General features: G+C 38.4%; 1 protein-coding gene across 1 annotated transcript in view; it reads left to right on the plus strand.

The window, feature by feature from the left end:
• RIT2 (Ras like without CAAX 2) overlaps nt 1–22,074 on the plus strand; it is a 270,216-nt gene that overhangs the window by 130,992 nt on the left and 117,150 nt on the right. The window contains exon 4 of the mRNA XM_081149237.1: nt 12,775–12,966. Within this exon, the coding sequence (XP_081005363.1) occupies nt 12,775–12,966 (192 nt within the window). The remainder of the gene's footprint in view (nt 1–12,774; nt 12,967–22,074) is intronic.

The raw sequence follows: 22,074 nt of genomic DNA on the forward strand, positions 1-22,074 counted from the left end.
TCCTTTCTCTAAAAAAAATAAACTATTCTTTAAAAAAACATAAAGGTACTTTTACCTGAAATAAAGAACAAGCATTGGAAGTCAATATGAAATAAAGCAAAAGTTTAAAACAGGTGTTTCCTTTCAGTGGTAATGGATTAAACTTAGCAAATCACTTTAGGGGATAATTAAAAAGTTGCTTTTGTAAGAAATTGTCTGTGGCTTTAGATTCATTTGTAACTCTGTTCACCTTAAGTAGGTGGTTAAAAGAGGCAACAGACTTAAAGACAAACAATACTAAGAAGAGCCAAGGTGTACTGGGTCTTTATGTGTCCCAGGAGCTCTTGGATATGCTTCGCAAAAAGAAATCTTCCGACCTTTAGCTGTATTTTACTTGGTCCTCACATCAACTTTATGAGGTAGGCAGTCTTATTAACCCCATTGAACAGGTGAAAAAGTGAGTCCCATGGAGCTATCAAGTGGCAGAATCAGAATTCAAACCCAGGAGCTTGGGCTCCAGCTCAATCCCCCCTCTCTGGCTCTTGCTAGTTGTAATTTCTTGACATTTTCTACTTATGTCCTGAATGACTTGACTCCATTACAAAGTTTGTTATCAGTTTCTTATTTAATCTCAAGCAAATCAGAAATCTATTATGGGTGTTAATAATCTTTTATCAGAGTTGGTTAATATTTCTTTTCTTTTTGCCTAAATATAAAATAGAATATTTTCCATATTTGGATCATCCTTCAGCTAATAGTGCTAAATTCTAATACGAGTAGACAGTTTCTCTTTGTGGAAGCAAAATCATCTCTTAAAGTGAGTTTCCAATTGGAAACGACCACTTTGATAGGTCTTTATTCAGCAGCTTTGGAAAGATGGTACTTTTAAGAGGAGGAAATGACTTGCAGACCTGGGGAATACCTACCAAGTGAGTTAATCTGTACTGAATCCTGAAAATTAGGTGAGAGACTTATTTTATACTGTCATTTTGCTCTGTCCTAATTAGGACAGAAACTGCATGATTTCACATACATTCAGTCTCATTGCAAATAATCTCTGGAACTGGCATTTCTACCATTACGTTTTCTGTATGTGTTGCTTAAAAGTCCCTTGATTTTCTGCATTTTCCCATTTTTTGAGTTTCAAACATATTGTGTCAAGAGTACAGCTGTGGGTTCCCCCCTCCTTTTCTATTCACATCAATCATTACCTCTGTATTAAATACCAAACTTTTGAAACATCTTGGAGACTCACATTTGAACACCCTTGCACTTATCTACACTGTGTCAGAAGCTGAGGCTTTAACACAGAACAACCTTCTGCAGCCTCTGTCAGAAGTAGAGAACTCCTGAGGCATTGCCCCTTCCTGCATTTGCCCCCCAGATAGCTAAGGCCAATCCCTGGCCTCCCGAAGGGTTTCCTTCATCTATTACCTCTGCTAATAGTCACAATCACTATTTCCAGGGCTCTTTCATCTGCTAAAATTGGGTTAGCTTTTATTTTTCCCCAATACATTATCACGTGTTCACAGATTTATGGAACTCCCTGAAATACTCCATCCATGTCTTACACTCTTTCCTATTCAATCTATATTCGGGCAAATTGGATCCAACCCTGAGATATGTAGTACAGGAAACTTTGTGGTTAGTTGATAACTAAATCAGCTTTGCAGACGGATTTGATGTTCTCCAGAACACATCTCCTACTTACCTTTTTTTTTTTTTTTCTCTCTTCTACTTAACTCCGAATCCACACACACCAGCCAACTTGCCACCATGTCGCCAGGAGAGCCAAGCTCTTACCATCCCCTTTGTCTGATTCTCTGATACACCTCTGAGGTTTAAGTAGCAAAAAACTTCAGAATCATTCTGATAGAGTATTCTCCACATAAGTGTGACACATCAAAGCAGACATGCTTAAAGGGAATTTTAAAAAGAAAATTGGTGACCAAATTATTCAGTAATAAAATACTAGAATTAGGATTTGTTTCATTGGTTTTCGTGAGATAAAAAGATCACTCAAAGAAAATGTATGTCTTCACAAACTCCTGTGGTGTTAGAAGCTTTCTAATTATCTCTGTTCTAGAACATACACATTCTCTGTAGAGCAAACTATTTATTAGAAATGGCATTTGTCCATTTAAACAGCATCAGTTTAATCAAAATTGTCATATATCCAAAATCTGGGAAATAAAAACATAGTTCAAGCCTTGATGTTGACCCCAGAATATTGAAAATCTGATGATGCAAACCTAACTCAAATAATAAAGGTATAATCAATTGTTAATTATATAACAGGGATGTAATTAGTTGCTAATTTTTGATGCTAATAAGTGAGAAAAATATACACAACAGGTTGTCAGTAATGGCTGGGTCTGTTAGCCATTGGTTCATGAAAGAAGAAATGTAATTGAAGAGTGTGTGCAACACGGGTCACGGAAGACAAAGGGCGGCTTCCCAACAATGTAAAGAATTGAAAGCCTGAGTTTTCTGACCTGGCTGTCATTTCTTTATGTGTTTATTTTTGTTTCTTAGTCCTCACCTGAGGATATGTTTTTATTGATTTGAGAGGTCTATCGGTTGTCTCCTATACGTGCCAACCAGGGATCCAACCAGCGACCTAGTTATGTTCTGACGGGAACCAAACCCGCAACCTACTGGTGTCCGGGGAAGATGCTCCAACCAACTGAGCCACCCGGCCAGGGCTGACCTAGCTGTGTTTTAATTAGCTATGAGAAAGTGATGTCATCACTGCTTTTCTGGGCCCTGATTTTCTCATCTACAGAATGAGACTTGCAACCGATAATCACTAAATACTCTATTAGCCAGAAAAAGTTCCATTGCGGGAAACAATGTGTGTGAAGGCACAGTGGTGAGAGGAGACAACTAATGAGTAAGCATGAAGTGATCTTGTTAGAGAGTATTAACATGGTCAGGATTAATTGGATATAAAGCTGGATATGCAACATGATGTCAGAATATATAGAGTCGTAAAATCAAGCAGGTGAGTGTAGATTTGATGTGAAAGCAAATGGGTAACCACTGGACCTTTGGAGGCAGAAGAGTGGCATAATGAATGTAGTGTTTAAGGGTTAGTTGGACAGGGAAACAAAGGCATGATGGGCTGATTGGAGAAGAGGGAGCCTGGGGTTAGGGAAGCCACCCAGCAGACTGACTAAGCTGGAGGGTGAGATATATCCAGCACCTCCTAAGGTCTAGGAACCCTTAATCTGTGTCTGGTTGTTAAAGAAAAATTGGAGCTGGACAAGTAGTTAAAGTGGTAAAGATTTATACAGGACCATTACAATAAGAAAAGGAGACCGCAGTATAAAACCAGGATTAATTCCAAATACAGCATGGGCCAGCAGGAATTTATCGCCAAGGAGCAGAGTGGGGATGGGTGGATGGGAAATTGCGAAGAGGAAACATGGGAGATAAGGGAGGCCTTGGGCTCAGGTGACCTGGTGGGATTCTTACTGCAGGCAGACCAGGGTGGCTGTCGGACAGCATCTGGAGGGCGGGTGGAGGTTGAGGACCCTGGTTGAACATCCAGGATGGCAAGCAAGGACCATGGGAGATCCGGACTGCGTCTACTTAGCAGGATTGTTGCTAAGATTGGACAGTGCAGGAAGAAACATCCAAACATCAAGACCTAGTTGAAAGGTTCGGGGAGCCTAAGTGGAATTTGGTCAAGGAAGGCATCTTCGGCAGCTGTACTTCGGATAGCATGGAGGGCAAGCATTTTGGGTAGCTTTCCCTCATTTGTGTGATGACATAGAAGCTGCTCAATAGACCTCTAAAATTTTAGGATTATCTGGTAACAAAGCATTCTAAGTATCACAAAACAAGATGATTAGGGTTTTTACCTGGAGAACGAAATAGTAATTTATCTTTTTCTATTCAGCCAATAGGAATATGAATTACTTTGTGTGATAGGCTTTTTAGAGCATTTCGTGTGTGTGTGTACAAATATATACATACATATACACACACAGGATAGGGCAAAAGTAGGTTTACAGTTTGTATGGGAAATAATACAATAATTAATACATCCTACAAGACTGAACTTTGTTTTGTGTACTCAAAACTGTAAATCTACTTTCGCCCCACTCTGTATATACATACACATCTCACACATCATTTTTTAAATTGTGGTAGCCTATCATGTGCTCTAAATCAATTAGCAAATGCAATTTTGTCATGTGAATTTTCTCATTCACCGTACTTTTGGGGGGATCATCCTTTGAGTATCATATTGGGAATGACGAAAATGTAGTGGATGAAATCCTGTAACAGCTACGCTGCCTTCTCCCAAGGTGCTCTGCTGTAGGTTTTATTAGCAGGAAGGCAGCTCACAGTATGAGTGACCTCGGGATAAACAGGAAACCAGCTGTGATAAAAATATCTTTTAGTGGATTTGTACCACGAGAGGCAGTCATGAAACTTGAAGTCTTTGAGAAAGTACAAGTCAAACAGACTGGGAGAAGACAAACAGACTTCTATGGCAAAGAAATCTGATGCATCCAGAGACAGATTCATCTTATTAGAGTGAGACAAATGATTGAAGGTAGAAAATTATATAAGAAACATTAAATTGTTTTCTAAATAATTTATATTTCAGTGGGATGTATGCTTACATAAAAGGTAGACTAGACCTGGCCTTAATTTTATGGAAATGAGTAAATAACTATTTGATTCCATTTTTATATCTATCCCCCATTTTCCAAACCGTACTTTTTAAAGTGTATATCATTCAGGGAATGGTAGCATTACTTAAAATCATTTAGCTTAAAGTAAGTAATTAAATAACATAATTATCTATTGGGCTCTGATCCAGGCACCATCCCTAGTGCTTTGGAGGATACAGTGCCCGAAAGCCCTTCTCTCAGGTAGTCTAGAGTCTAGTGATGAGAGGAAAGCACATTAATTAGGATACAGAGGAAGAGTTATAAGTACATAAATTTGGACTGTTAAGTACTGAGCATATTTGGCAAGAGAACAAAACTAGAAGATAGCTGTCAAAAACTGTTTTCATAAAATCTTTAAAATAAATATGCTCTCAATGGGACAAGTCTCCACCCCCCTAAAATGTAACAAAAACAATCCCTGTTGCCCAAAACTAATCCAGACTTGTCAACTTTATACTCTAATTCCTATCCCCATGATCAATCAAAAAGACTTGTCCCCTAATTGTGGCTTTCAACCCTGCCCCAATTGGATGTTCTTTTTTCGCATTAACCCTATTTCCAGTTACCTATCAAAAGTTCCGTTTAGGTTTTTAGTGTCAACTCTAGACCAATGCAAATCTTTATGTGACGCAATGGCCCTTAAGTTATTTACTTTTTCAAGGTCTTTTTATTCTGACTTACATTGTTTTCCAGGCTCTGGAGCTACACAGACTGGAGCCACATTAAATTCTTTCCTTGGAGAGACAGTGTGGTATGTTGTCTCTAATTCCTGACTAGTAGCTCTAGGACTTTGGCCGTATTGTTTAGTATCTATTTCAATTTTTTCCTCTCTAAGGTGGGAGCTAATAATATAGACCACGGAGGTAGAACATGAGCAAAAGCCCAACCAATGGCTTAGTATTATTGATTGAACCATCTATAGTATTTTTCTATTTATTCTCTCAGTCCCAAACTGGTATCCATCAAGTCTGTCTGTCTTTAGTTCATCCTTGAAATGTCAGAAATATTCCTCTTCCTTCCATTTCCCTGTACCGTGACCTCTCACTCAAGAATTTTCCATTCTATTTCTTCCCCCATGGAAATTCGCTTCAGAATTACTGCAAATGCCTTCAAGAGTTTTTCTCTTCCTTCAACCTCTCTTCTCTCTACTCATCCAAGTATTGCCAGACCAATCCCATTTAAATAGAGCCACAAATTAAAAAAATAATCTCTTGTTTTTGGTTTCCTCTCACATCTGATCCAAAGCTAGTTGTCAGGGCTTTCAGTTACGTGACTTCACTTGATAATAGGAACATGCCACTCTTTACATGACCCATACTCATGTCTCTCTCTCTAATATAATTTCCCATATGAAGTATATATGCCAGTCCCCTGCCACATGGCCCTCACTTTCTCCCCAAAAGCATGCTTCACACCACCTTGCCCATCTATCCTTGCCTGGGTTTGTGTCCCTCTCCGGGGTCAGGAAGCCTCAGAAGTGACTTAACATCTGAGCAGCATTGCCATTGACCCTCCGTCTGAGAGACCTGCCCAGAGAGCCTCTCTTTGGAGGACTCCTCACATGTGCTCTTGGCTGCTTTTTTGTTACACATGTCGATGGGGCTGCCTTCACAAGGGCCTGCGATTTGTGCAGCTGCCCAGGGCTCCATGCTCAGAAGGGCCATGTGTTCATTTTAAGGCCCTGCTGTTGCTGTCTTGAAATTCTTAATTTTTGAACCAGGGTCCACATGTCTTCATTTTGCACTGGGCCTGCAAATTATGCAGCCTGTCTTGCATTGTAACCTTAGCATTTTTTATTTTATTTTTTCTTAGCATTTATTTTAAGTTGTATTGAGGCAAGAGCTTTACAGGAGTCATCTTCGTTATAGCCACATTCTAGGCACCATGAATCCTCCAGTGACCATCAGAATCAGAGCCCTAAGAGTTTTCAAGCATTAAAATAAAAATAGTTTAACTATTATCCTCAATTTTAATGTATTGTCCTATCTTCTACAAAGCAACTTTTCTGTTATCTTACTTGAGCCTTGCTACAGTAGTAGCACAGAGTAAGTCTGCAAAATATTTGGTGAGACTTACATTGAAAAATACGATTAGAGACTTAGACTCAGGAAACCTGATACTGCAGATCCTTTTGATATTGAGGGTATTGTCCCTTAGCTGAAACCCCATAAGGCATATTGCTTTCAGTTCTGAATGCTTAGGGAGAGATTCGTGTCACCTGACCCATTAGTGTGTGGTTGTTTGACCACAAAAAAAGTGGTATAATTGATTCTGTTTCTATTGTAGCTTTGCTTGTCTAAAAGTTGAGATTTTGCAGATTAAATTGTGTTCTCACTTTACCTTGGTTTTGATCTAATCCCTCTGTTCTTTTCCATATTTATCCACAATTTTGTTACATGTATTGTGTTTTATTACATGTATTATATGTATTATTTTTGTATTATATGTATTGTTTTATATCTCCAATTTTAAATGCCTGTCACATAGTAAGTGCTCAATGAATATTTGATGAATATGTTAGGCAGTATTCCATGATTTAATGCATTCCCGAAAGGACATGAGTGTCAAATATTGAAAGACGGATGACAAATGCATAATGGTGGAGATAGTTAAGTCCTCTTTAAACTACAAAATAATACAAAGCTCTGAATTACATTTTGCCTTTCAGAATTAATTTTTGACCATATGGTATCAGCATTTATAAAAACCCTTTGTTCATTTCCATTTCATTTAAACACCCTTAACCAGCTTCAGACATCAGATCGAGACTGAAGAACCACCACTTCTCCTGATTTCAATCTTTTTACTTTGCATCAAATATAATAAATGTATGATAACCTACCCTTTCATCACTTTCATATTTTTTTTCTTTAACAACATGCAAAAAACAACCACCACCACATTGCTCCTCTGACAGACTCGGAAAAATTGAACTATTGACTGGTACGCAGGTCCCAAGTGGTGTTTAACTGCCATCAAAGGCCGAATTTGAATAACAAACGGTTGTTTAATGGTGACAATACATAATCTTTGGAAACTGAGTTGCATTAAAGTTGGAGTTGCTCTTTACAATCAGTAAATTTAAAACACATCCACCCCCAAGCCCTCTCTGCCTTCCTTCTGAAAACTCTTGCCCTTCTCTGAACCACCGTGGTTCATCTAGCCCTCAGTGGTTCATTTGTTTTATCCTGGTCTAGTTGAGTTTCTCCAGCCAGGATAGGGTCGCACTTTGCTTTACTACTTACTTACCACCTGGCATGGTGTTAGGTAAGTAAGTGACTTTTTAATTTACTGTCTTTACTAGGACGATGAATTTGGTGTGGAGATGTGGTTATCGTGGCTATATGGCAGCCGGTATAGACTGGTATGTGTGGTGGTCTAGGGGTCGGTTGAAAGGGTCTGCCTGTAATGCTGGAGCATTTTGTAGATAGCGAGTCGTGTGTATGTTGCAGCAGCGCTAGCTGAATGCAATGGTGAGCTGGTTCAGTCCCTAGGGTTCTGAAGACCTGCTCGAAAAACTTACTCTGATAATCAAGAAACTGGGATATGAAGTTAATAAATTCTTTGTTTTCAGAATTGAGAATTCTCCCACTGTTTTAGAATATGTCCTTACTGATTTCAGAGAGAAGGGAGAGGGAGAGAGGGAGATAGAAACATCAATGATAGAGTCATTGATGGGCTGCCTCCTGCACGCCCCCTACTGGGGATGGAGCCTGCAACCCGGGCATGTGCCCTGACCGGGAATCGAACCTCCACCTCCTGGATTATAAGTCGATGCTCGACCCCTGAGCCACTCCGGCCAGGTGCTCTCACTATTTTAATACAAAGAAGCAAGAAACTGATCAAGCTGCATCACTGTACTCAAAAAAGCTTACAGAATATTAGAAATGCTTATGTTTGTAGCATTTTACATAATGGGCCAGTTTCATAGATATTTAGCTATTTATGGACAGAAAATGGTATCTTGTAATGTTCCTGAATAATTAACCAATAAGTTCCATTTGTAGCAGGAAACAAATGAAGGAGATATTAACATTCAGGATACACAGAACATGAAGTACAGGGATCTTTAATTCATGGGTGAACAAAAATGGAAGCAACATGTTGTACATCAATTTTTGTTGTTTTTTTTTTTAAACGATTCAGTATCATATATTATTAAGTTGATACATAGCTGCAGAGTTTCTGCTCAACTTTCTGGCCCTATCAACCTAAAGTGCATCTTTAAGTAACAGACTTACTCATATATGCTATGAAAAGAGTTGGTATGGATAAGGTCAGCTAAGAGGAGGTGTCCCTTCATTCACTGAGATAACTATGTCGTATTGGTAAAAAGATTCTCCTATTTGAACAAAAAAATTTAATTTCTGATTAAGCATATTTGAGAAATGCTTTCACGTTTATATTTAATGAAGCTCTAAGAGGATTTCATGCCTGTTCTCACAGTGAAAGGTTCTATTCTTCAGAATTTGTACCGGAGATAATAATAGGATTAATTTGTATCATATTTTAAAAATTCATCAAAGCATTTTCCAATCTGTTCTCTCCTTTGATCCTTTCTACAGTCCCGTAAAATGGGTTAAGTGTGAGTTCTAATCCCTTTTGACAAAAAAGGAAATTGAGGCGCTGAGGGGTTAGGTAATTGGTTAGAGGACATGCTCTGAGTAATAGACCTAGAAGTCATGTTCTGAGAGAACAATCTGGGAGGCACAGATCATAAAGACCACTTTTGAACATGCACACAGTTATGTACCCTGACATCCAGGTGCAAAGCAAAATAAAATGAGGAGCCCTTTAAAATACTAATGCTGGAAACTCATACCTAGAGACTCCAATTCAGATCAGATGTGAGGCCAGTAAATCTGTTTTTAATAGAACACGTACGTGCCTTTGAAGTAAGTTAACCGACATGGTTGGATATGCACTCATTCATTTATCCAATACTGTTCCCTGTGAATTTTACCTTCATGTGCTTTTCCCGTTTTCTTAATAGGTTGCTGGAGTTTCTCAAATTTATTAGCCTTTTCTCTGTGGCATAGTTATTGTTGGAGTCAAATTTATTGTTTCCTTATGTCTGATGTAGGAAAAAAACCTACTCTAGTCCAAATTTTTAAAAATTCAAAAATTTAAAAGCTACTTCATTTCTCACAGCAAAATAAAATCCACATCTAGAAGAGTTTGCAAATAGGAAATACTTAGTTTGGCTCATAAATACAGATGAAAGAAAATATTTTTTTTACTTTAAAATTTATAAAAGGTAGAAAAATAAGTGACATTTGTGAGAATGACGTAAAATGGACACCTTTTATGTAACTAATGTTGGAAGGAGAGTTAGGGTACAGTGTCTGGTGATTTTGGCACTGTTTCTCAAAAATGCATATTCTCTTTGATCTTGCAATACTATCTCTGAGCTACACATAAATCTGTGCAACAAGGATGTTTAAGAATATGTATTGCAGCATTATCTGTAATAGAAATAAATGGAGGACATCTAAATGCCTTTTCATAGGCAGCTAGTTAAATTACTGTACATGCATAAAAGAAATTGTGCATTCATGTAAAATAATAACCAATACTTATATATGCTTAGGTGGAATGGTCTTTAAGGTACATTTGGACTATTAAATTTCAATGAAGGTTAAAAGTAAAAGTTGTGTATGTTACCATTTGAGTATAAAAAGGTGTATAGCCTGGCAGGGCGTGGCTCAGCGGTTGAGCGTCGACCTGGGATCCAGGAGATTGGGGTTCGATTCCCGGTCAGGGCACATGCCTGGGTTGTGGGCTCCAAGCCCAGTCGGGGGCGTGCAGGAGGCAGCCGATCAATGACTCTCTCATCATTGATGTTTCCATCTCTCTCTCTCTGTGTCTTTCCTCTCTCTGAAATCAATAAAGATATATTTAAAAAAAAAAAAGGTTTATAAAGGTGAAATGCTTATGTACATACACATAGTTACTAGTTTCTTTATCCTTACAGAAATAGTCTGTCACACACTTGGGAAGGAAAACCGGGAGTCTGCAGTGGAAAGAAAATTAGTTTTATATACTATGTACTACTTAAATATCTTGCAATGTGTATTTGTTGTTTTAATACTCAATAGGTAATTACATAATTTTAACACTTAAAATAATTGGCAAATAAAGTGAACTGTAAGTTTTAAATTACATCTTCAGTTTACTTTAGTTAGCATTTTATTATGGTTCAATCATATACAACTGATGTAAAAAGTCCATTTATATTTCCTTAAAAATCATATTTCTATGATGATTCTATCATTTCTATTTGAAAACCAATAAGTTTGGGAAACATCATTTAGCAATTTCAGTCCATAATTTTCTAGTCGATCCATATCAGCTTTGAGATTTCAACTAAGGAATAGCGTTTTCAAAATTAAAGAATGTCAGAACAACAAGGGATCTCGGGCATTTTTTTTTTTTTTTTTTTTTAGAGATAAAGAAAATTGAGACCAAGTAGTTTGTTTCTCTTGTGTTGTACATTTGACTCAACATAGTGAAATTTAGAATTAAGCTAAAGTAAAATTTAATACTAAGTAAACTGATACAGTGAGAGTCAGAGAATGTGAATTATTCACACCAGCTTTACATTAGCTGGCTGTCCATCCTTGGACAAGTCACCTTTCCTCTCCAGGTTCAAGTTCTTACAACTTCACAATGATTGGCTGAGCCCAGTATAACTATTTGCATCCATTCCATTTTGACTGAAAACAATGTGAGATTCATGCACTAACTCAGGACCTTATTAACATTATTACTTTCTCTAGATTTGTAAGCATCCCCATTTTCTAACATTTCTAGATCTATGTAAATGCTCCCATTCAAAAGCCAAGCCATGTTAAATCAAATTAACATGTATAGACATTTGTGGAGACAATTACACTGAGCAGAATATTTTAGTACTATTTATGAACACTTTTCTGGGTGAATTCACATCTTTACCTCCTGGTTCAAATACAGTTCATGTGAACCTTTTATTTATCTCAGAAATTGTCGAAGTTACATTATATTTTTGTGGCGGTCTTTTATTTAGTGTGGCTTGTTCTACAACCAGAGTCCAAGTTTTTATTTCTTATTGCGTGAACCTAATTAGCTCTTGTGATTTTTTTTTTTAAATGTATTTTATTGATTTCAGAGAGAGGAAGGGGGAGGGACGGGGGGAGAGAGAGAGAAACATCAACAATGAGAGTCATTGATCGGCTGCCTCCTGCACGCCCCCCTCTGGGGATCGAGCCCACAACCCAGGCATGTGCCCGGCCCTGGATTCAAACCTCGGAAGATTGGATCATAGGTTGATGCTCAACCGCTGAGCCACACTGGCCAGGCTAGCTCTTGTGATTTTAACAGATTCAGAATAATAGTGAGTGAAAACAGATATTTCAGACTGAAACTTTTCAGATTGCAATTCAGACCTAATATTGAATTTTCAGTTGCCAGAAAATTGTAGTTCAGGGGGTATGCAACATGAGAAACTCATATAGCAGTGTCCTCAGGTTGAGACATTGTTACACTGTGGAAGGTGATGGAGGAATCAACAGGATGTAAAAATAGACCCATGACTCAGCATCATGATCCCTCTGTGCACCTCAGTGAGACAAACCTAAGAACAGCCAAATGTATAAAAGGATCTGCCATTGGCTATGCTAATAACTTCCTTTGTTCGCAAGGATAATCAAGGTTGAACTCCAATTTGTCTTCATATTTTTGAGGAGAAAATGAATTCTTCTGTTTTAACGTTTGGAGTGTACAAATCTAGATTCCTTTTCCGAAATGAATTCACTAAATAGAAAACTATTAAAAGTATAGAATCTATTTGTATAATACCCAATATTACTTTAGTAAATCTGCTACCTAACATATCTCCCCCAAGATTTCTTAAATCTTCTATGATTAAAGATTAAACAGTTTAAAACTCTGCTTTCATAATGGTATATTTAGACCCTATACTGCTTTTCTTTATGCAAAGCCCACAAATACGTGTTTAGACAATTCCTACCCGAACACTTAGTCTTGATTTTCGACCTGTTATTTTATTGGTGGTGTATGTTGGCTTCACTGTCTTAACCTGCGTCACGGTTTTGCTCTTCGCCTGCAGGCCGAGTTCACGGCCATGAGGGAGCAGTACATGCGAGGCGGGGAGGGATTCATCGTCTGCTACTCCGTCACCGACCGCCAATCATTTCAGGAGGCTGCCAAGTTTAAAGAGCTCATTTTTCAGGTCCGTCACACCTATGAAATTCCCCTGGTGCTGGTGGGTAACAAAATTGACCTGGACCAGTTCCGCCAGGTGAGTGCCAATTTTATCTGTTAGCCTCTGCCTTTTCCAAGGAGGACACTTGGTGTCCCAAGCATGGCCGCTTTCCAAGGTTCATAGGGGGAGTTCTGAGAAAGAAGTGATGCACATCATTTATCTAAGAAGTCTTGGGGGTCCTGTGGTATTTTGTGTTAGCCACCACAATACGCCCCGTCTCACATGTGACTTTTCAGTGTCCTTGCCACTCCCCCATCAGGAGGCAGTCTGTTTCTCCCATCCTCTTGGATCTGGGCTGGTCCTGTGATTTATTTTGAGCAGTATAGTATAACTTCTAGGGTTGATCCTTAAGAGTGAAGCAGGTTCTACCTTTGCCACTTAAAACATCTACAATTAGGGTCTAGCCACCATCTAAGGAAGACCACGCTAACCATTGGAGGGGGCCATGTGTATAAAGCAACATCCAGTCCCACAGCTGTCCCCATCAAGGCACCACACGCGTGGGCAAAGCCATTTTGCTATGTTCCAGCACCAACCACTACCTAACTGTAATCTCATTAGATACCTTAGCCAATCCACATGGAAGAGAAAAATCTCCCAGGTGAGGCTTGTCTGGATTTCTGACGCACAGAATCCTGGGCTAATAACATGGAATTGTTCAAACCACCATGTTTGGGATTATTAATTGTTGCATGAAAAATTAAAACGGGACCCTTGCCACCTTCCAGAATCAGAACAAGCCATTACTTCTCAGGTTGAATAAGAAATGGCTTGTTCATAGCATAAATCTGCTTCAAGTTGCCCCTGCTGTAACACTGTGATCCTCAGATAGCCTCACAATTTCTTCAAGCAAACCAAATTGATAATGCAGAAACCATGTCTAGTTTAGACTGTGATCCATTACCAGGGTTCATGTGGATCATCATAGTTTATTCTCATCTTATGAGACACTATCAGGGCCGGATGGGCAAACTAGGATGGCTTTGTCCCTGAGATGTCTACAGAGTAATACTTAAGCTGTCCTTAGGACTCCTGAAGAGACTAAAAAACAAAAACCTAGTTCAGGGACCAAATCATCTCACAATTTCATTGCCATGATTCACTTTGTGTAAAGTTATATTCTGAGAAGTTGCCTGCAAATCAACTTTTTGTAAATCCAATTCTCTCCATGGAGTGACTTAGTTATAATTTGAGATGCTTCATCTTTGTTTGCATTGACCTTAAATTTGAACTGAGTTTCAATAGTTTGTTATTCTAGTTAATGATTTATTTTTAGATTTCTTAAAGTAGCCTGCTAATAGAACCTTGGCTAAGGTAAGAATTCTCTCTAAAGCAATTTGTTTTCTCCTACGTTAAGTGTTTTTACATTTGCATTTTACATTTTAAGTTTTCTTAAAGTGAAAAGTTCTCATATGGAGCTAATGTTTATGAATTTATGCTTAATTCCTATGATTTTGTGCAATGCATTTTTGTGATTGTTTTTTCGTATATTTTCTTTGAAAATCAAAGCGTCTTAAAGTGGTAGCTGTTTTTGGGAGCTATCATACTCTTTTGTCTCCTCTGCACCTGTTTTTCTGTCTTGCTTTATTGCTTCTTTCTCCAAAGCAATATTTAGTGTAATATGGTTATATTACTATGGGATAGAAATTCAAGTTTTTCTCGATAGCTAAATGTGAATCTATTCTTAGGCATTTGACAGAAAGAAAGCGGAGAGGCAGGTATAGGTCTAGTGGTGAGAACTCAGATACCCTTCTGAAGGATGAGCATGCTTTACTATTTCTTTGGGACTTCTGGGTGGCATGAGGGGAGCACCTTGAAATGGAAGTGTACATCAGTGACCACCCTTATTGCAGTTCCCAGAGTGCATAGAGAACATAAACCTTTAATTGGATGCCAGTCAAGAGAGCTCTAAGTGACTCTGAGAAAGACGGTGAATTTGAGAACGTAAGGAAAACTTCAGGCAAAAGTGAATCAGGTTCTCTCTAGAGTGGTTGTATTCCATGATTCCAATGCTGGCTGACATTGGCTTTCACCTCGCTCCCCTGGCCCTGCTCCTGCTTTCCTACGCTCAGTAGTGGTCCTTCGCATGTCCCAAAGGGATGTTCAACAGGTCCCCTATCTCAGCCTGGTTAAATTGCATTTTAGCTGTGACGTGAATTGCCAGCATCACAAATGTCACTGAAAGAAATACCAAAAAAGACATTAAGCTGAGTAATTTTGCAGATTGGATAGACTTTTCCTTTTAGATAAAAGCAAGTAAACATAGTCACAGAAAGTGCAATAACCATGAAAACTCAAATTACAACCTTTTAAAAAATGTCCATGTGCCCAGGTCTCCAATAATGAAGTGTTGATATGCAAATTTGGTTTCTGGCTGTGGTGTTTGTGATAGAAATAATTATTTCTATAATTGTAGAGTGTTCTTTTTATTCAAAATGCTTTCTGTTCATTATTTTAATCCTAGAACTGCCCTGTGTAATTTTAAGACAAGCATATGATGTGTGGTGATGATATTTCTGAAGTAACTATACTGATAGAAATTGGCTTTAAGAAACTTACTGTTTGTAACAAAATTAAGACTATGATTGCTAACTTATACCAGTATTTAAAGGTTAGGTCTCGTTTTTTCATCTAAAAACAAAAAGATGCTGACACTTGAATTATCTGTAGTGCAGAGGACTTTTGTGAAGACTCCTAGAGTAACAAAGTTTAACTCTCACAGAGCCTGGGGGAAATCATGCTGGGGCTTTGTGTAAGGCCTGGGAGCCAGAGAAGTAGGATCCCCACTCGGCAGTTCTTCCTCCTTGGTCTACATGGAAAGAGGTAGAAAGAAAAGCTGTTTCTTACCATGCTTGCTTGGTATAGAGTAGGTAGTGGCTACATTCGTAGTGCATTTTGATGAATACTCAGTCTTTTCTATCAAGAAAAATAAATGAGTTTTAGTGCCTGATGTTTTTATGGTTTTCCATTTTGAGTTAAAGTATTGAAGGGCTCTGTTTAAAGTCTAGTATTTTATCTTGGAACAATATTCATGTTGACGCTGATGATATTGATGATACAGCTAGTATTTGGAAGGCTCCGTGCCAGGCACTTACCACACATAATTGTATTTCTTCCTTACCATAAGCCCATGAATAGGTTCCTGAGACAACTGACTCATTATTTAATACATCCAGTAACTTGCTCAAGGTCACAAGCCTACTTAGAGCTGAAAGGCAATACCCAGGGCATTCTGATTTGAAAATCTCACTCTGTTATACTGTTGGCTTGCAAACCATTGTTATTTTTTATGAATTAGTGGGTTTTTTTTGGTGTGTGTTTTTTAATCAGCTTTAGGATCTTAGCATGTTTCTCAGAAAATGGGACATTTTACTGGCACGTTGAAGCAGAAAGGATCAGAGTGGTAACTGGGTGGAGAGGGGAACTCCAGGACCTTGACAAGCCAGTAATAGCCAGAAGTTGGGGGGAAGAATGCGAGGGAAGGTAAGAGTAAAGAAATGAGGTTCAGTACTACTGGAAAGCACTGTTTTCTAATCAGCTAAACAATGTGTCCAGAGTCCATCCAGACCATTCTAAAACCTTTTTTCTAAAGTCCCAGGCAACATTAGGTCCCTGAGCTGCTTTGTCCCTACTTAGTCTTCTGCAGTCACACTGGGAAGTGGATTGGGATAATTCCTGTTTTTGTTTTTGCAAAACCCTGACTAACTGCAAGTAAAAATGGTGCTAAGAATGGAAGGGGCTCCAGGGATTTGGGAGCTAGATTACCAAAGTTTGACTTCAGCTGAAGACCACAAACTGTCTTATCCTGATGATAAATGACAAAATCTCAGGGCTGACAATCTAATTGCAGCTTACTGCTCACCACGAAGCCTTGAAAATCTACTTTCCACAGCCTGAGTAACTCTTCCAATGCTGACTTAGGATTGTGAAAGACCCTTTGTTTGTTCTTCAGTGAGATATCTAGGAAAATATTCCATCCCTGTACTGAGAGGGCGTATGGAATCTGTATGGACCAAGAATCACTATATTAAGAAAAATAAAATCTATTTAGAGTTATAGCAATCATGTACTTATCTTTGCAGAGTGGTGGCAGCTTTGGAGCGAGGTAAAGGAATGACTATGCCAGTCTTTGTCCTCAAGGACTTCCCATTCTCCTCAGAAAGGATCTATACATATGAAGTAGACAGCAAACCATATTAAACAATAAAACTAATTTTGAACAATATGGCATCGTGCATTAAGTGCAACTTTTGTTGAGAATGAGAACTGAGAATTTGGGCAGCACTTTTGAGGAAGGAAGAGGCCAAAAGGAGAAGCACCCTGCCCAGGTAGGAAGGATCAGGTGAATGGTGATAGTTCTTTTAGGAAGGACCAACCAGAGTAAATCTAGAGAGTAGCAAGTGAATTGTGGGGCGGGGAGTATGCACAAGCCATGAAGGCCAGGGAGGGGAGGCAGTGGACGAGACCAGCCTGCCCAGCACACACACATCAAGCATCCTCAGAATAGTTTCATAGACAGGCCTGCCTTGAAGACATACGCAGGAAACAAATATGACTGGAGTGTGTGGGATATGCTGTGATACAATACAATAATTCATTGCAAATACCACTCAAATAAAAAAAGAGTAGCACTTCATTCATATTTCATCACCAGTACCTTAAATAATCCATATAAACACATATTACAAATAACAAGGGTTTATTTTTTTTTATGGGAAGCGAAAGGTTTGGTAATTTATCCAATATTATGGGGATAAATACTCAAACTTACCAATTATTTAGCCCTATTTTTTCCTTTTCATAGCATTTTCTTTATATGCTATTTCACTTAATTAAGATGCAAAGGTATTCTAACTAAGATGGGAAATAAAGCAAAACAAAGCTTAGAGATGTATGTAAGTTATCTAAACTGGTAGGTTGTGGAACTAGAATTTGAACCCATATCAGCTTTCTGATGTTTTTTTCTGGCTAACATTTTTTTATTCAATATATTTACCAAATATTTAATAATTGTTCAGTGGCTAAGAGGTACTTTTTTAGAAATCTGGTTGTTCAGGAGTGAACAGAACATAAAATCTCTATCAGTAAGAATCTGAAATTATAGCCGAGGAAACAACAATTTGCGGGGGGAGGGGGAGGGGGGGTGCGTATACCAACTGCACACTGCAAAAACTAGGTCTATGAAGAAAATTATCTACCCATTCATACATTCATACATACACGTGTAATATATACATACACACACATGTGTGAAGAGAATTTTTTCAAACATTTGAGTAGGGTCGTGGCCTGAATGCCTTTTTATAGCAGGCTAGCTTTTGGGGTAGGGCAATAATGGAAGCAGGGAGAGCAGTTAGGAGCCGTGGTTAACAGGATGAGGAACGATGGGTAGCTTGGGTGAAAGCAGCAGCCCTTACTAATCAGATTTCACACTCTTGAAGAACAGTGACTGGATGACAGGTGACAAAATCACACTGAGATGTAGAGACCCTTCAGGTAGGGACAAAAATCTGCTACACTACTCAGTGGTACCTGAGGTCCTCATTCCATCTTCATCACAATACAGTGGTATCTATGATGGACTTCTCAAGATATAGTTAAGAAATATATTTAGCAAATATTTTAGAAAGTAATAAAGTATATGGTCAAAAGAATCAGTCACAAGTTTGAATCTTTACTGAGATGATTCCTATATCCTTGTACAAATCAGGGACAGACACAAGATGTACACCCAATTTTTCCTTCAAAGAAGCGCTTCCTGTCCAGCACAGAGGTAGTTGGTACAGTCAGTAGGCATTTCCCAGCTGTCAAATGCTTCAGGCTCAGCTACACAAAGTCTCCATGCTTTAGGTGATTACCTTCCCCGGGGAAACCCATTTCCATAGAGGAGTGGGCATGAATGTCCACCCATTGCAGCCCCACATTCAACACGGTCACAGGCTTCAGTGCATGGATTTTGCAAAATCAATTTTGAAATGATTTTCCTTATTTTCAGCTATAAAATGTAGAATAGCAATTCCAAGTTAACTCTGAATTGGAGTTTTGGACAAATTGCTTTTTTCCCATAGTTCACGAACTTAATAAAACTACCTATGTGGAGATAGATGAGAAACACATAAAAAGATGATTGGCCTTTCCAGAAGAGTTATGCTAATTTTTTTCACGTATGGTCAAACTCATCTTAGATGACACCTGTGGTTCTCCAAGTGTGTTCCCCAAAGCCAGAAGAATCAGTCTCACCTGGAAACTTCATTGGAAACACACATTCTCAGGCCCCATCTCGTCCTCCTATATCAAAAACCCAGGGGGTAGGGCACAGCAATCTATTTGAACAAATTCTTTGATTCTGAAGCAGGCCAAATTTAGAGAACCACTGGGCTAAAATGCAGATGAAAGAACATGAAGGGTCATTTTCCCTTTAGGTTCTGTTAGAAAACCCTAGATCCTACAAGCATTTTAAAGGTCTTAAGTACTTGAGATCTAAAAACATTTAAACTAAAAAATTTTTAGAGATAAATGAATGCTTATATAAAAACAGTGATGAAAATATTATAGATTAAATCTAGTTCTTGAGGAAAATAGGTCACAAAAAAATCTAAATTCCTCTGTAGACAGTGTGCACCTACCACTAAATGGCCTTCCATTGGACAGTTTGGTCTTCCGTTGGAACAGAGGTTGTGAACTGACATCGCAATTGTTTCCCTTCCTTATTTAAGTGATGTTACACTGAATTGTTTGGTCTTCAGGGATCATCGACCACATTCATAAAACTGACAAGTCAGTGAAAGCTTACAGAAATAAGCGTGTTTCTTTTTTAAGGAAAAGAGGAAAGAAAAGCTATGTGGGGAATAGATTGGCTCCGTGAAATGAAATCCAAGATTACAAACTTGCTCTAAATGGATCTCTTATAATTTTTCAAAACAATTGCTTAAAAGAGCTTCCCTAAAGTAAACAAATACCAAGTGGGTGAAGTTTTAAATTTTTTATTGTCCTATCCAAGATTTCAGCTCTCCATGCCCTTTTCTATGTATACTGGCCTGGCCTAACTCTGACATTTGTGAGAACCTCCAAGTCTGTCAGGCTGTATATGTAATAAATCTGTGTGTGTGCATGCAGTTATATGTGTGGGTTTAGGTATCTTAGAGACCATGGCAATTCTGTAAATCCAAGAGAATGATACCTATGGGTTGAATTGCAAGGACTCTGAAAGAGGAGCACTTTTCCTTTGCACGTTGGGAATTTTTAACTTCATCGAACTACATGTTTAGGAAATTACACAATCCATTTTGCCTGTAAATATCTTATTTTTAAATCATTATAGAGGCACGGGAAATTGCAAACAAATATTGTAGAAAAGGCCATGTGCTCTTTTCTTAGTATTACCAGTGTTTATATCTTACACAAAGATAATATAAAAAACAAGAAATTGGCTATTGGTTCAATCCATAGAGATTATTAAATTTCACCAGTTATACATACTCATTTGTGTGTGTATGTGCATAATTCTATGCAATTCTGTCACACAGATGGGTAGTTTACATCACCACAATCAAGGTTCTCAACTGTACCATTACAAAGACTCTCTGCTGTTATCTTTAGAGCCACATTCATCCCCTACCTACTCCAGCCCCTAACTCCTGGTGACCACTAGTCTACCAGTCCATGGTCTATCTCTACAATTATTTTATTTATTGATTGTTCCATATATGGACTCATATGCATCCTTTAGAGTCTGGCTTTCTTCATCCAGCATTGTCCTGAGGCACATTCAGAAAGTTTTTGTGTATACGATAATGTATTTCTTTCATTACTGAATAGTATCCGTTTGGCCTTACCATGGTTTGTTCGTTCATTCATCCTTTAAAGACATTTAGGTAGATTACAGTTTGGGGTTATTATGAATAAAGCTGCTTTAAACATTCAAATACAAGTTTCTTCATGAACACAAGCCTTTAATCTTCTGGGATAAATGCCCAAGAGTGAAATTGCTGGGTCTTATGGTAATTTCATTTTCAGTTTTGAAAAGAAATGCCAAAGTAATTTTCAGAGTGCCTGCACTACTTTATACTCTCACCCTTGCTGGCTTTAGAGATTAGTTTTTTTAAACTAAATTTATTGGCGCGACATTGGTTAGTATGATCATATAGGTTTCAGGTGTGGGTTTCTATGTTACAGGATCTGTATATTGCACTGTGTGCCCACCACCCAACGTCATATTTTCTCCTGTCACAATATATTAGGACCCCTTTCACCCTCCACCCCTTTCCCTCTGGCAACCACCACACTGCTGTTTGTGTCCACGAGTTTCAGTTTTACAACCCACATATGAGAGAAATCATATGGTTCTTAGCTTTTTCGGACTTATTTCAATTAGCATAATATTATCAAGGCCCATCCCTGTTGTTGCAAATGGCAGTATCCCATTCTTTCTCATAGCCGCGTAGTATTCCATTGTGTACATGCACCACATCTTGATCCAGTCCTCTATGGCAGGACACTTTGGTTGTCTCCATGTCTTGGTCACCGTGAATAATGCTGCAATGAACATGGGGTGCATATATCTTTGCAAATACATGTTTTTGTGTTTTGGGGTATATACCTAGGAGAGGGATTACTGGGTCATATGGTAGCTCTATTAATTTTTTGAGGAGTCGCCAGACTGCTTTCCATAGTGGTTGTGCCAGTCTACATTCCCACCAGCAGTGAATTGAGGGTTCCCTTTCCTCCACACCCTCTCCAATACTTACTGCTTGTCTTGTTGATAATAGCCACTCATGACAAATGTGAGGTGGTATCTCATAGTTTTGATTTGCATTTCCCTAATTGCTAGTGAGGTTGAGCATCTTTTTATATATATTGGCTGTTTGTATGTCTTCTTGGGATAGTTGTCTGTTCAGGTCCTCTGCCCACTTTTTGATTGGGTTGTTTGCTTGGTGTTGAGTTTTATGAGTTCTCTATATATTTTGGAAATTAAACCTTTGTTGGAGCTACTGTTTGGAAATATCTCCCATCTGGTTGGCTGCCTCTTTGTTGTCAGTTTCATTTGCTGTGCAGAAGCTTTTTAGTTTGATAGTCCCATTCATTTATTTTTGCCTTTACTTCCCTTACCTTTGGGATGAAGTTCATAAAATGTTTTCTACAACC

The sequence above is a fragment of the Miniopterus schreibersii genome (assembly GCF_964146895.1).
Source record: "Miniopterus schreibersii genome assembly, chromosome: 10".
In the NCBI taxonomy this organism is placed as follows: Eukaryota; Metazoa; Chordata; class Mammalia; order Chiroptera; family Miniopteridae; genus Miniopterus; species Miniopterus schreibersii.